Consider the following 12,552-nt stretch of genomic DNA (forward strand, 5'->3'; position numbering starts at 1 on the left):
GCGCGTCTTCCTTTTCGTTCCTCTGCGTTTCACCGTGCTTTCTTTGTCGCCTCGCTTTCTTACTCCTATATAATTTTCGATTCTCGCGAGAAAGTTTCTATTAGATAGGAGACGTTCGTGGAGAGAAGATCGGAGCGTCGAGCATTCGTCGTAAGGTAGAATTTCAATAATATTCTGCGGCTTTAGTTAGCGTGAACGTTGTATAGGATTAGAAGTGCCGCGTTGTTAGCTACTTTATCGAGGATTTTTTTGTTTAATCGGTTTAACATCGTATAGGATTTTTCGGTCGTACAGTGAAGTGGTGTCTCGTAGAACGTGAAGGGTCAATAAATAGCAGCAATTGGGAAGCCTATGGGGTTAAATTCTTTGAAATAATGTCATGCGATTAGCTTGAACAGGCTATGGACGTGGGAGAGGTCGCGCATTCGACCGGCAGGTGGCGGTAGCCTCAAAACAGTAGGACAGCGTTCAGACACCCTGCAACGGGACTGTGTTTTTCACGACATTGTTTTTCCCCTTTTCTCACATTAATCACGGATCTCCGACGGCATTTTCGGCCTCAGAGGTAAGTATAATCGTCCACCCGACTTTTCGACTTATCATTTTCCAAGATATTAACTGTATCGTGTCAAGCTAGATCTTAGAAATCTCGAATCGGGGCCGACCTTTTGTTTATTCGTGGCGATTTTTTCGCGACTATTTCTCCCTCGATTTTCATTACTTTGGCCACATTCATCGGCAGATTTTCTCCCTCGGAAGTTAATACGCCTTACGCGCTTTCTTTTGAGCCAAGAATTTCAATGACCTGTTCATTATTACGGCAGATATCGCTCGAAATATTTCGGACTTGAGTTCCTTGACGGAGAAGAGGCGCTTCGTGTATCCGTGTAAATGCAAAGTTTGTCACGTAATTTTTCTGACCGCCAGGGCCGCATCTATCAACCCTACTTCCCAACCGGTCGCTTACCTATTCGCAGCCAAGACGAATTATGTAGTTTTTCTACTTGGTGTACAATACATTTGTTCCTGCCTTATATTTAAGAGGAAAGGTATTTCTATTTTTTATTCTATTTTATATATATATATATATATATATATATATACACAAAACTATATCTCGAATTCTTTTCTCTTTCTCTTTTTCTTCTTTCATTCATTAAATCAACATTTCGATCGCGTCTCGATTAAATACATTACACGCGATATGTTACAAATACAAATCGAAATATTAACAAATTGAAAGTATCTTCGATCTATTCGTAAGATTTGCAAGTAACGAATATGATATAATAATGAAGTATAATATTGATAGGATGTTTTATAAAATACTTTATATGCGTGTGTGAATATATGTATATATATGTATTTACATATAATTTTTATACAAGTATAATTTTAATTATTCAGATATCTTTAATTTTGATTAAATGATTATTTTGTTATTTGATTTTTTTTTTTTTTTCTATGATTTATAACATAAATACTGGATACATAAGTGCATTTATAGAGATATATACATAATTAGATATATAAAGATAGATATAAATATAGATATATAAATATATAACTTTCTTTTTAAATTAAACATTAATGAGAATTAAAATTTTTAATTGGTTTATACATTTTCAATACGCGAGATTTAGTAGTTATTAAAATTTTATTAGTCATTAATAAAAAATTAGCAAGGGGTGATTTTTCAGGAGCCCAATGTGGGTGGAAGTGAGATGGCATCCAGAGAAAAACGACCCTTAGCGCCTTCAAAATCAAAACAGAAGGCGAATAATGACTCTGGCTTGCCATCTAATGAGGTCAAAAGTAGAAAAGGCAAGTCTTTGACCAATATAAGACAACAACAGCTTGCACGTGATATTTTTGAAGCAGTAGCAACGGGCAGTCAACTTCCTGCAAAATTAGAGGCAAGTTTGCCACGAAAGAAGGTTTTAAAGAACCTCAAACGTAAACAGAAATTAAGAGTAACAAAAACTAATTTCATTAAGACAAAAGTTACCAAAAAAGTAGGAAGTAAAAATTTATGCAGGATAAATTCTGATATCAAGAAAGGTATCAAAGCAAGGAAAGTTAAGTCAATAGAGGAGAAAGTGAAAGAAGAGGAAGAAGAGGAGGAGGAAGAAGAGGAAAAATCTTCTGATATCAATTTAAGAATTTCAGAAAATCATATCAACGATCTAGAAAATAGCAAAACTGCTGAAATAACCAACAAAAGTGCCAAGATTAATCTCAGGACCAAGAAAACCAAGTCCTTTACAAGAATTAGCGGCGAACAGGATAACGAGGACAATTCAGAAAAAGATCAAGACGCTCTTGTTAATTCGAATACAAAAAGTAATACAAAGTATAGTAAGAGAATTAAACCAGGTGATATTGTGGACTCTTCCCCTAGAAGTGCCAAACTTTTAAAAAATACAGGACTGAAAAAGAGTACTATAAAGGAGAAAGAAAATTATACGAAAATCATAGAGGGGGATAAATATTTAAAAGGTAAAAGAGGCACTAAAGATACTGATTCTCTTAATAGCATTAAAAGTAATTCCAGCGTGCATAATAAATTATCTAAATCTGTTTTGGATAACAAGAGCTCTATTGATCTTACTATCGACGAAGTTATAGCTTCAATGTTGAGTGATTCAGAAGTAGATAATCAGCAAGGTATTGTAGAAAAAGTAGAAGGAAAGATAACTAGGAGTAGGAAAATGTTGGTGGATGAAAATATTATTCCTGAAAGTGAAATAAAGAAGGAACCTGATTGTGATGACATAAGAATTATGTCGGAAGGAGAATGTGGAGACATTGAACAAGGAAATCATACTCAAACTACAATTCAATTAAGAAAGAGGTCAAATGTTCTGTTAAGCCAAAGGAGTTTACGAAATGGAAAATTGCGCCAACTTTCAGATACAGTGGCTGCAAATGATGTAGATGTTAAAAGACGACGTAGATTAAATTCAGATGATCCTGCTGCATCTGAAACATCGACAGAACAGATTTCTGATGGGAATGTAGATATAGAATCCTGTTTTTCTGAATCTAGCGGTAATTACTCTCAAATAACTTCAATAAATAAAGAGGAATGTATAATAAAAGATGATGTCTCCAAGAATTATGCCGAAAGTGAAACTGGTATAGAAATAGAAAACAATAATAATAGTGAGAGAGTAGATAGATTAAGTGAAATAGGACCAACATTACGTTCAAAGACAAAAGCCAGAAGTACGGATAGTGAAACAAAAATAGATGATATCAAAGTTGAGGATACACGTGTAGCATCTAAAAATGTAGAAGTACTGGAAGAAATAAAGAAAACCAGTAGTTTAGACCAAGTTAGGAAAGACACAATTTTGTCAAAGCTCACAGATAGGTCTAAAGGTCGAAGGAATAGTTTAAATATAGATATGAGAAAAACAGTAAATTCATTTTATGGAACAGAGAAATCTGATGGCAATCCGAAGTCACAAATAGATCAGATGATAGAGAATATAAAATTAACAATTGCAAAATCAATTGAAAGTAAAATATTTGGTCCAGAAAAGAATCTTGGATTGAGCAAAAATTTTGAAATTCCAAAGATTGAGGAAATCATTGCACCATTAAGTACTGAATCTCAGAAATTGGGTTTGGAAGAGAATACTGATGAAGATAAACCCAATGCATCTAAGAATGAGAGTAAATCTGAGAGTTCTGAGAACTCGGTACCAAAAGTGGCTGATACTGCCAAAGAGATTGAGAAACTAGTCATGGGTGACATTGAATTGGTTGAAACTCAATCACAAAACACTCAAGATAGGGAGACTCCTAATATTGAAGCAGTCAATAAAACTCACAATTCTCATGAACCCTCACATGCTACAGTTAGTAAAGAAATAAATATGTGTAAAGATGCTAAGGAAAGTACTGAAGGTGATCAGGATTCAAATATTACATCTAAGATAGGAGAACAAATAGAAGATATTGAAAATCAGTCAATAGATAATAGCAAGAAAATATCTTCTTTATTAAGAAAATCAGGAAAGTCAAATGATAAAAATTCTCAAGATAACATTGAAGAGTCTGAAATTGGAAAGAAATTGACAACCACATCAGAAGAACCAATTGAAAAGAGTGATTCTCTTAAGGAATTTGCTATAGAAAAAAGTGATGAACGAATGAATGAAGAGAAAAAACCATTAAATAGAATTGAAGAAGACAAAAAAGAACTTATAAAAAGTGAAGTTACTAACGAGTCTATTACAAATTTATTATCTTCTGCAGAAACGAACGAATCAGTGAAAACGCAAAGTACAACTGTAGAAATAAACAATGAAATGGATAAGATAAATTTACCTCAAGTAGAAAGTTTAGGTAGTACTCATTGTTCAGAGGAATCAGAAACTTTAGAAAGTATTTATTCTGATGTTGAAAGATTAGTAAAAGGGGATGAACTATTAAGTTCAACAAATATGGCAAAAAACACAGAAGCGATAGACGAAGATATAAAATTAAATGACACATGTAATAATATTGCTGAAGATGAAGAAAGTTCTCTTGTTGGAGCTGATGAACATTCTACATCAAAATTTACTCCTAATAAAGTAGCAGAAGCATTGACTGATCAAGCTACAGATCATTTATCAAACGAAACCAACAAACATGACAAAGTTCATAATAACAATGAGAAGATTGAGGTACCTACTGCTTCCTCTGAATCAATGCAAAATCAGAAACACGACAAAAATAATTCTCATGTATTGCCAGACTTAAATTCAATATGCACCTCCAACAAATCTCCAGTATGTAGTTCAAAGAAAGAAATAAATGATACAAATGATTCTATCAAGGATGTTAATCACGATAAAGAAGATAATAAACATCAAAATATTGATACATTAATAGCCTCAAACGAAGATACTGTTGATAAGAAAGTAGATAATACATTGAATACAGTTATTGAAGAAAAAGGTAATAAATTATCGTCCGAAAAGAATACAGACGAACCCAAAATTACAAATGAAGAAAATAAAAGAGTTTTAAGGGTACGTGATAAACAAAAGAAAATAGAGAAAAGACCAACTTCTTGCAACAGAGACCACGAAAATACATCAAAATCTAATGCAGGAAGTGATAGCCAAACAACAGAAGAACTGAATGCACAAAATGATAATAAACAAAATTTTGAACAGAAAGCTAATACTGAAACTATCTGTAACACTCCTGAAACAGACATATCTCAAAATAGCACCGTAGATTCTGAAACTAGTGATGTTTTGGAGTCTCATACTCGTACCAGACGTGGTAGGGAAGTAAAAAAACGTAAGGAAGATCAGCAATTAAATAATACATTGAAAAATAAACGAACTAAACGAGATATCAGAAAGTCTGACCAACAAAAAGAAGAAACATTGCTTGACAATGAAGTTGCCAAGATAAATGAAAACAACAGATCATTCCTTAATGATTATGACAATCTTGCTAAATGTTCTGACAATTTTAGAGGTTTCTCTGAAGGTGGTCGTCATAGTTTAGACAAAATTCAAGACAACAGTGATAATTTGCGTAGTAAATCAGAAAATGATTTAGTTATTCCAAACGAACCAAATAGATCAGAAAAAGAAGGACGACTTTCGAGTCATATCGCCGATAACGAGTTATCAAAAGAAGGAAGTAACATCAATTTGTTGGATGAGTGTAAATCTAGTAAAATGGGAGAAACTTCTCAAAAAGATTTAGATGAGACATCAACTTCGGATGAATCATCTAGTAGCGTTAATATTACGGCGAAAATTTTAGAAACACCGGAGGATAAAGCTAAAAAAGAATCTATTTTGAGATTATTGGGTTTGGAATCATTGGAAAAAGCTGCAGAGAGATTGAACCATCAAAAAGCCAGGAAGGAACAATATACAGGTACACTGAAAACTGTAATTCGTGTACAGAAAGAAAAAGAAAAAGATAAAAAACGATCGAGATCTCCTTTGAAAATGGTTTTGAAGCAAGGACGCACCGACGGAGAAGGAGATTCGCCTGAATTTTACACCATACAAAAGGAGGTAAGGTATTCCGTAAAATTCGATAATAATATTTCATGAGAAACACGAGGCATACAAATCTTGTTATATTTGACTTTTTCCTTTTTTCTTTTTCAGTTTGGAACCAGTGGTTTGGGAGATAGCAGCTCTGGTGCGAACCGAAAGTTCACTACTAACCACAGACACTCTTGCGGTAATCCTGGTTGTGGGAATAACTACATTGTTAATCAACCCTTTTCCTTCATTGCTTTTTCAATATTTTTATATTTTCTTCTATCCTGCATAAAATGTTATTTAGCAGATAGGACACAAAGGATTGCTTAATTATTACATTTAACACCAAATTTGCATTTATAAGTGCAAACTATAATCAAACATTTATTATGTAATGCTTGGCAATCCCTTTTTGTAAATCTCTAGTTTCATAATTTACCTGAAAAATAGTTTGTATCTCAAGTAATTATGCATGTTATTTTTTGCTACTGCTTCAAATTCAAAAAAAAAAAGAAAGAAAGAAAAGAAACAAAAAACGAAGGATAATATTTTCTAACTACTTGTATTTTGCTCTACGGCTGAGTATTTCGAATAGTTCATTCGTAATCCTATCAAAATCTGCTTAGAAAATCGACGATTGAATGATGTTCATATCGTGTATTAATCATTATCGTTATTGATTATCGTAGATGAGGATAACGAGGAAGCTCCGCCGAAGGATCGTCAGTCCCTTGTCATTCCTGAGAAATCATCTTCATTTTCTATTCATCCAGGACGATTATGTGCGGATGTATGTTGTTATTGTTTCGGAAAATTTGGCTCTTTGGATACACCCATGCACTTGGCTCAAATGAAATCGGATGAAAGGAGAAAGAAGATATTGAATATAGAAAGACACCTTACCAAGGATTCTTGTCTGTGTGACGCGTGTTATCGTCATGTAGATAGAAAGGTACGTATGAAAAATTATTATAACTAATAGAACGATCGATTCTGACGGTATCTTTAATTAATCGAAATTATTATTATTATTTGTTTATTCATAGGCGAACACTAGTCCAACAAACATGCAAACAAAGCCACAAAAACAACATCGTCAATTGATGGTATCGAAATGTTCAGCTCGTGATTGTAGAAATCCTGCCCGTCATCATGTTAAACGACGTTGGTTACTTAAAATTAAGTCTGGATTACAAAATCAGGTATTGATTTGTTTCGTATAAAAATTGCTCGATTGATACTGTCGTAATGCATCAATAACGTTGCATTGTAACCAGTTATGGTTAAATAATGACTTAAGTTTAATTACATGCGTATGTTTCATTTAGATAATAAAATGCATTACAGGTTGATATTGATTGGGAATCGAGTCAACACACGTCTATGTCATTCTGCGTGATTCATTACGGTAAAATCGAAAGGTTTTTGATCTGTGCACTTTGTAATCGGAGATTGGCCAGGAATCATACGCATCAGTTATCGAACGCAGAAACTATAGAATTAAATCAACGACTCTCACAACAAGCGATACCAGTTTCGCTCGCTGCGGGCACTTTTGTTTGCAAGTTGTGTCGGTATTTCACACAGTTGCAAATTAAATACAAGGATCCTGAAAATATGAATATGAATCATAGATCTTTCTTTAAGAGCTATCGAAAAAGGTACGTTCCTAATCGTCCTATTTTGTACGATCAGTTTGCATTCGCGAAGATCTTTTGAAAAATTGTAGAAACGTGTAATATTCTAGGATCTTACATTATCACGACATCGAGGTACTCGAGAATGAGGACGACGATTCTAATAGTCAATCGAAAGACAAGGACAAACGCAAAAAAGCTAAATGTACACCGGCTAAAAATGGCAGTTCGAAATCGCCAGACGTAATCGCAAATTCAGTCTCGGACAAGTCGACGCCCGAGTTAATTAAAAACGAGGGAACAAATTCTGAACCGGACAATGACAATCGTTCCGTCAAAATGAATACGAACGACGTCATTCCCACGGACGTTCAATTCCTTGGCGTTGAAGGTACCGTAGAAAAATTGAAGAAAAGAAAGATGATCGAAGTGAACAATTATACGTCAGACGGGACAACAACGCCTTGCGACGGTTCGAACGAGGTCGTAGAGATTCTTGCCATGGACAAGGAAGTAACTTTGACGAAATTACCGAAGAGGGCAAGAACGAGCAACGACATAACTCCTGTCGTACAACGACTCGGAGCTAATCCATCCATTAGCGTGCGTACTCTTTTCCCAGGCGAAGAAGAAATGAATCTTCATGCTAACATCGAGTTCACCAATGTTCGAGAGATAACGCCTCAGGGTTGGGAAAAGTGTGCGACGATGATTCAATACGACAGAGACACGAAACTTTTATGGCAAGAGTTACAAAGACCTTACGGGAATCAAAGTTCTTTTCTAAGACATTTAATACTTTTGGAAAAGTATTACAGGGCAGGGGATTTGATCTTGGCGCCTAACGCATCCCGAAATGCGATAAATTATTCGACGTCGGTTCAAAACAGATTGATATCGTACGAGGGCCCTGAAAAAATGGACGAACCGATAATGGAACCGATATCCTCCGAATTTAATAATTCTCGTCGTTTGAGCGGAGGATACGTACTCGAAAGAGACAGACTCTCGTTACCCACCGGAAGTTGTGGACCCGCGAAGTCACCGGCGATACAATTAACGACTAAGGGAAGTCCACCGCGTGTTCTCAAATTAAATCCGGGTGTATCTATCATAAAGAAACCGCCTCCTAGTTTGCAACGACTTAATTTACCGTCTACCAGTTCGGCCAATGGAAATATTAAACGTAAAGATAACTCGAAATTGCCGATGTCCTCGGGCGGTAAAGTGTTCCAGTTGAGCGAACCGGATTTTAAGCGGCTGCAACATCTTAAGAAACAGAAACAAATGCTTAGTGAGAAACAGTGCGTAAGTCCTACGGGTGTATCGGGTAATCCAAATTCACCACCGAATTTCAAATCGACGACGCAATATCAAAAAGCGCAGCTGGCCGCTCAAACCCAATTCCAAAAGCACTTGAGAATGCAACAGGAAATGTTGAATCGTCAAAGTAGAGGTGATTTCGAGCCGCTTATATGTGACATCCGTTTGTCGAACGAGAACAGTCCTACCCAAAACTTATTACATAATCTTAATCTGCCAAAGTCTATACAAGTGACTACTAAGCCATCTAATCCAATTCCAATTTTGCCAAAAATTCCAAAGTCATTGACGGTAATACCACAAACTGTAACGAGACCTACCGAGAAATGAAAGCCGAGAAAGCGGGGGAAAAGTAAGTAAATACAAACGCCTTCTTTAATAGAAAACTTGTCCCCGTGTCGCTGGGCCCGTCCGTACGTACACACACACACACTCTCTCCACATAAATAGATTCACTCAAGAGGTTTCTTCGGATAAACGCGAATAAGGATCTTACGAATGTCCTTGTTTTCCTAAGATTCCTGCTTGAGGTTACGAAGATAGAGGAGACGGACAAAGTTGTTTGCAAGCGAATAGCATGCTTTAAATAAATGCGTCGTGAATGACGTATTTTTATCTTCGAGCTACGATGACTCGAATAATAAATGAGAATACACGATTTTACACACTATATTACTTAAGAGACGAGAAAGAAACTATTAAATTATATAGACGTGATGATATACGTCGGCAATTGTGAATTATACACAGAGACTATAGAAATATACATAGAGTATGCATATAGTAATCGTGCGCAAATCGAAGAAGAAAAAAAACGAGAGAGAAAGAGAGAGAGAGAGAGAGAGAAAATAAGATATTTCGATTCTAAAGATATATCCCATCAACCAAAGTTTCTCACCTGTAAAGACAAATTTAGCGGGACATGCAAATTTATTTGATTTCCCACTATGAGAAGTGCCTATATATAAATGACACAGATGGAGTCGTTAGTTTTTATCGGTATACGATGTGCATTAAATAATAATGATCGATGAACATTACGAACAATACGATGGTACGAAAAGAATTCCGACGACCTTGTGCTTTTGGGTTATAATAACCCTGTTACGCATCGTTCTTTATTTCTTTACTTGTGTGCAAAAGTTTAACGAATAATAGGTAGCATACATTCTATATACTTGGTTCAGAACGTAAAGGTCTGCCTCTCGTGTCGTTCAAACAGATTCGATTGGATCGATGGTAGATCGTTATTGAATAAGTCGAATAATCTTATAGAATGAGACGACGACCAATGATTATGCTGACCGATTATATTATATCTTTCTTTTGAAAGAATTATACATTTTAAATCGACACGGTAGCATATTTTTATCCTAGACGAAGTGTTCTCGGGGTTGGGGTGGGGAGGGGTGGGATGATTGGAAGCCTTTATCGTTCCGAACCGAAAAATTGTGTATTGTAATGTTGGCCTGTTCGCCCGTGTAGCGATCACAATGACGATGATAATGATAATGGTGATGATGGTGATGATGGTGATTACGATGATGATGATGATGATGATGATGAGATAATGATAATAATGATGATGATGATTTGTAATTATTATATGGACGAATGTTATACGTGTGAAGTAGAATGTATACCTTGAGCTTATTTATTACGTTACTACATTATCGCATTGTACATATATTGAATAATTATTTTAGTTTTTAACTCATATATTAAGCCGATAACGATCACCATTACGACTTATAAAAACGCGTTGTGTATGATTCCTTAATGTAGCCTTTGGGGTACGCGCTGTAATGAACAGGGAAAACGAAACAACAACAACAAAATAACAAAATGGGGTCAGAATTCGTAAGAGAACTTTTTCTTTCTACGTTTTCTTTGTCGCCACGTGAAATATTAATATTAGTCGACGAGTGTCTCTCCTCCTAATAACGACTTATTTGCGTTTTTGCAAATTCATGCTGTACGATGAAGTATCTCTTCCACGATTCGAATTTTGTCGGGGACCGACTTCGTGCATTATTATAATTTTTCTTTTCATTTTCTTTCTTTTCTTTTTTTTTTTTTTTGTCTTTTTCTTTTCCTTCTTTTCCTTAATATTTTTTCCTTTTCTTTTCTTTTATTATTATTATTTGTTTTTATTTATACGAATAGCAAAAAAATCATATTTCTACGATGAAGAAGTGAGCATCGAGAAGAGATTCGCTCTAGAAAAGCATCTGTGACTCTATAATAATAATAATAATAATATTAATAATAATAATAATTATTATTATAATGATAATAACAATAATAATAGTAATAATAATAATATTAATAATAGACCAATATCTTAACACTCGCTTTTAGTATGTACATATATATGCATATTATATATGTACATATATATTCTTTGAAAAATTAACTTATGCGAAGAATTTATGGGGTAGAGAGAGAGAGAGAGAGAGAGAGAGCGAGAAAAAAAGAAAGAAAGAAAGGAAAACACAGAGAGAAAGAAAGATAGCTATTATCATTCTTCGTTTTAAAATGCAACTTAATCGTTAGGTAAACTTCGAAACTATTAATTAAAAAAAGAAAAAAAACGGGGTTAAGGATATTCGCTAGAGAGTACGGTTTAAAAGCACGATTTAAAGATTGCTTCGAAGGAAATCGAAAAAATGTATTATTTTCCTATGTAAATGGCGCGTGTGTGTGAGAAAGAGAGAAAGAGAGAGATATCTGAGATATTGAGAGACTGAGAAAGGGAATTTTGTAAGTATACGGAGCAATAAAATTAACTTATGAGAAATTAATATCTTACTTAAGAAAAAAAAAAAAAAAAAAGAACGAAAAAGGAGAGAAAAAGAAAGAAAACTAATAAGAAAGAGAGGAATCATAATCGAGTAGAAAGAAAGTAGATGCCTTGAGATAGTTTTCTATTCGAATATACTTATTTATTCGTATTTTCGCTCGACCGAGCATCGAATTAATTCGGAATTTTTTCGTTTCAACATTTATAAAGACTATTGTAAATTACAAGTAGTTCCCGTCTCGTACACCCCTTCTCTTTCCTCTTTCCATCTCCCCTAGTCACTCACTCTCACTTTACGAACGAATTCCTTCTGATCTCTCTTTCGCCAAGCTGGAATTCGTAAAGTTAGAATTTACAACGTATAACAAACGTATTCGTAACAATTTAAAGATCTTAATAACGTTGAATGGAAAATATAAAAAATAAATTGTTATGATATCGAATCAAAAGAAATAAAAAAAAAAAAAAAAAAAGAAAGAAAGAGAAAGAATAAAATGAAAGTAATAAAATCAATGAAAATAAAAAGAAGAAAAATCCTTTAAGAGATCTGGGAATTATTTGTATTCGTAGTAACGATTGTATATCAATTTTCTTTTCTTTTTTTTTTTTTTTTTTCATTTCTACACAATACACACACATCGAATATGAAAACTGTTCTTTTTGTGATATATCGATTCTACTTGATTTCTCTCGATATTGTTTCGATAAATTTGAGTGATAGAAAACTATAATGTATACCTTGTTACAGTGTACTCGATCATTTTAGATCGATTAA

At 34.3% G+C, this 12,552-nt stretch overlaps 1 protein-coding gene across 3 annotated transcripts; it reads left to right on the top strand.

Annotated features, from left to right (window-relative positions):
* Positions 1–310: 310 nt before the first annotated feature.
* LOC122631401 (centromere-associated protein E) lies at positions 311–11,026 on the top strand. Of its 3 annotated transcripts, none has more exons than XM_043817057.1 (8): positions 311–565; positions 928–1,049; positions 1,683–6,041; positions 6,138–6,213; positions 6,704–6,966; positions 7,061–7,216; positions 7,362–7,675; positions 7,762–11,026. In XM_043817057.1, the coding sequence occupies exons 3-8, from the start codon at positions 1,725–1,727 to the stop codon at positions 9,302–9,304; spliced, it is 6,669 nt and encodes a 2,222-aa protein (XP_043672992.1). In that variant the 5' UTR covers positions 311–565; positions 928–1,049; positions 1,683–1,724; the 3' UTR covers positions 9,305–11,026. The 3 variants fall into 3 exon arrangements, with proteins under 3 accessions (XP_043672992.1, XP_043672993.1, XP_043672990.1); XM_043817058.1 differs by having other exon boundaries at positions 1,687–6,041; XM_043817055.1 differs by having other exon boundaries at positions 1,701–6,041.
* The last annotated feature ends 1,526 nt before the right edge of the window (positions 11,027–12,552 follow it).

The sequence above is a fragment of the Vespula pensylvanica genome, chromosome 8 (genome assembly GCF_014466175.1).
Source record: "Vespula pensylvanica isolate Volc-1 chromosome 8, ASM1446617v1, whole genome shotgun sequence".
NCBI lineage: Eukaryota > Metazoa > Arthropoda > Insecta > Hymenoptera > Vespidae > Vespula > Vespula pensylvanica.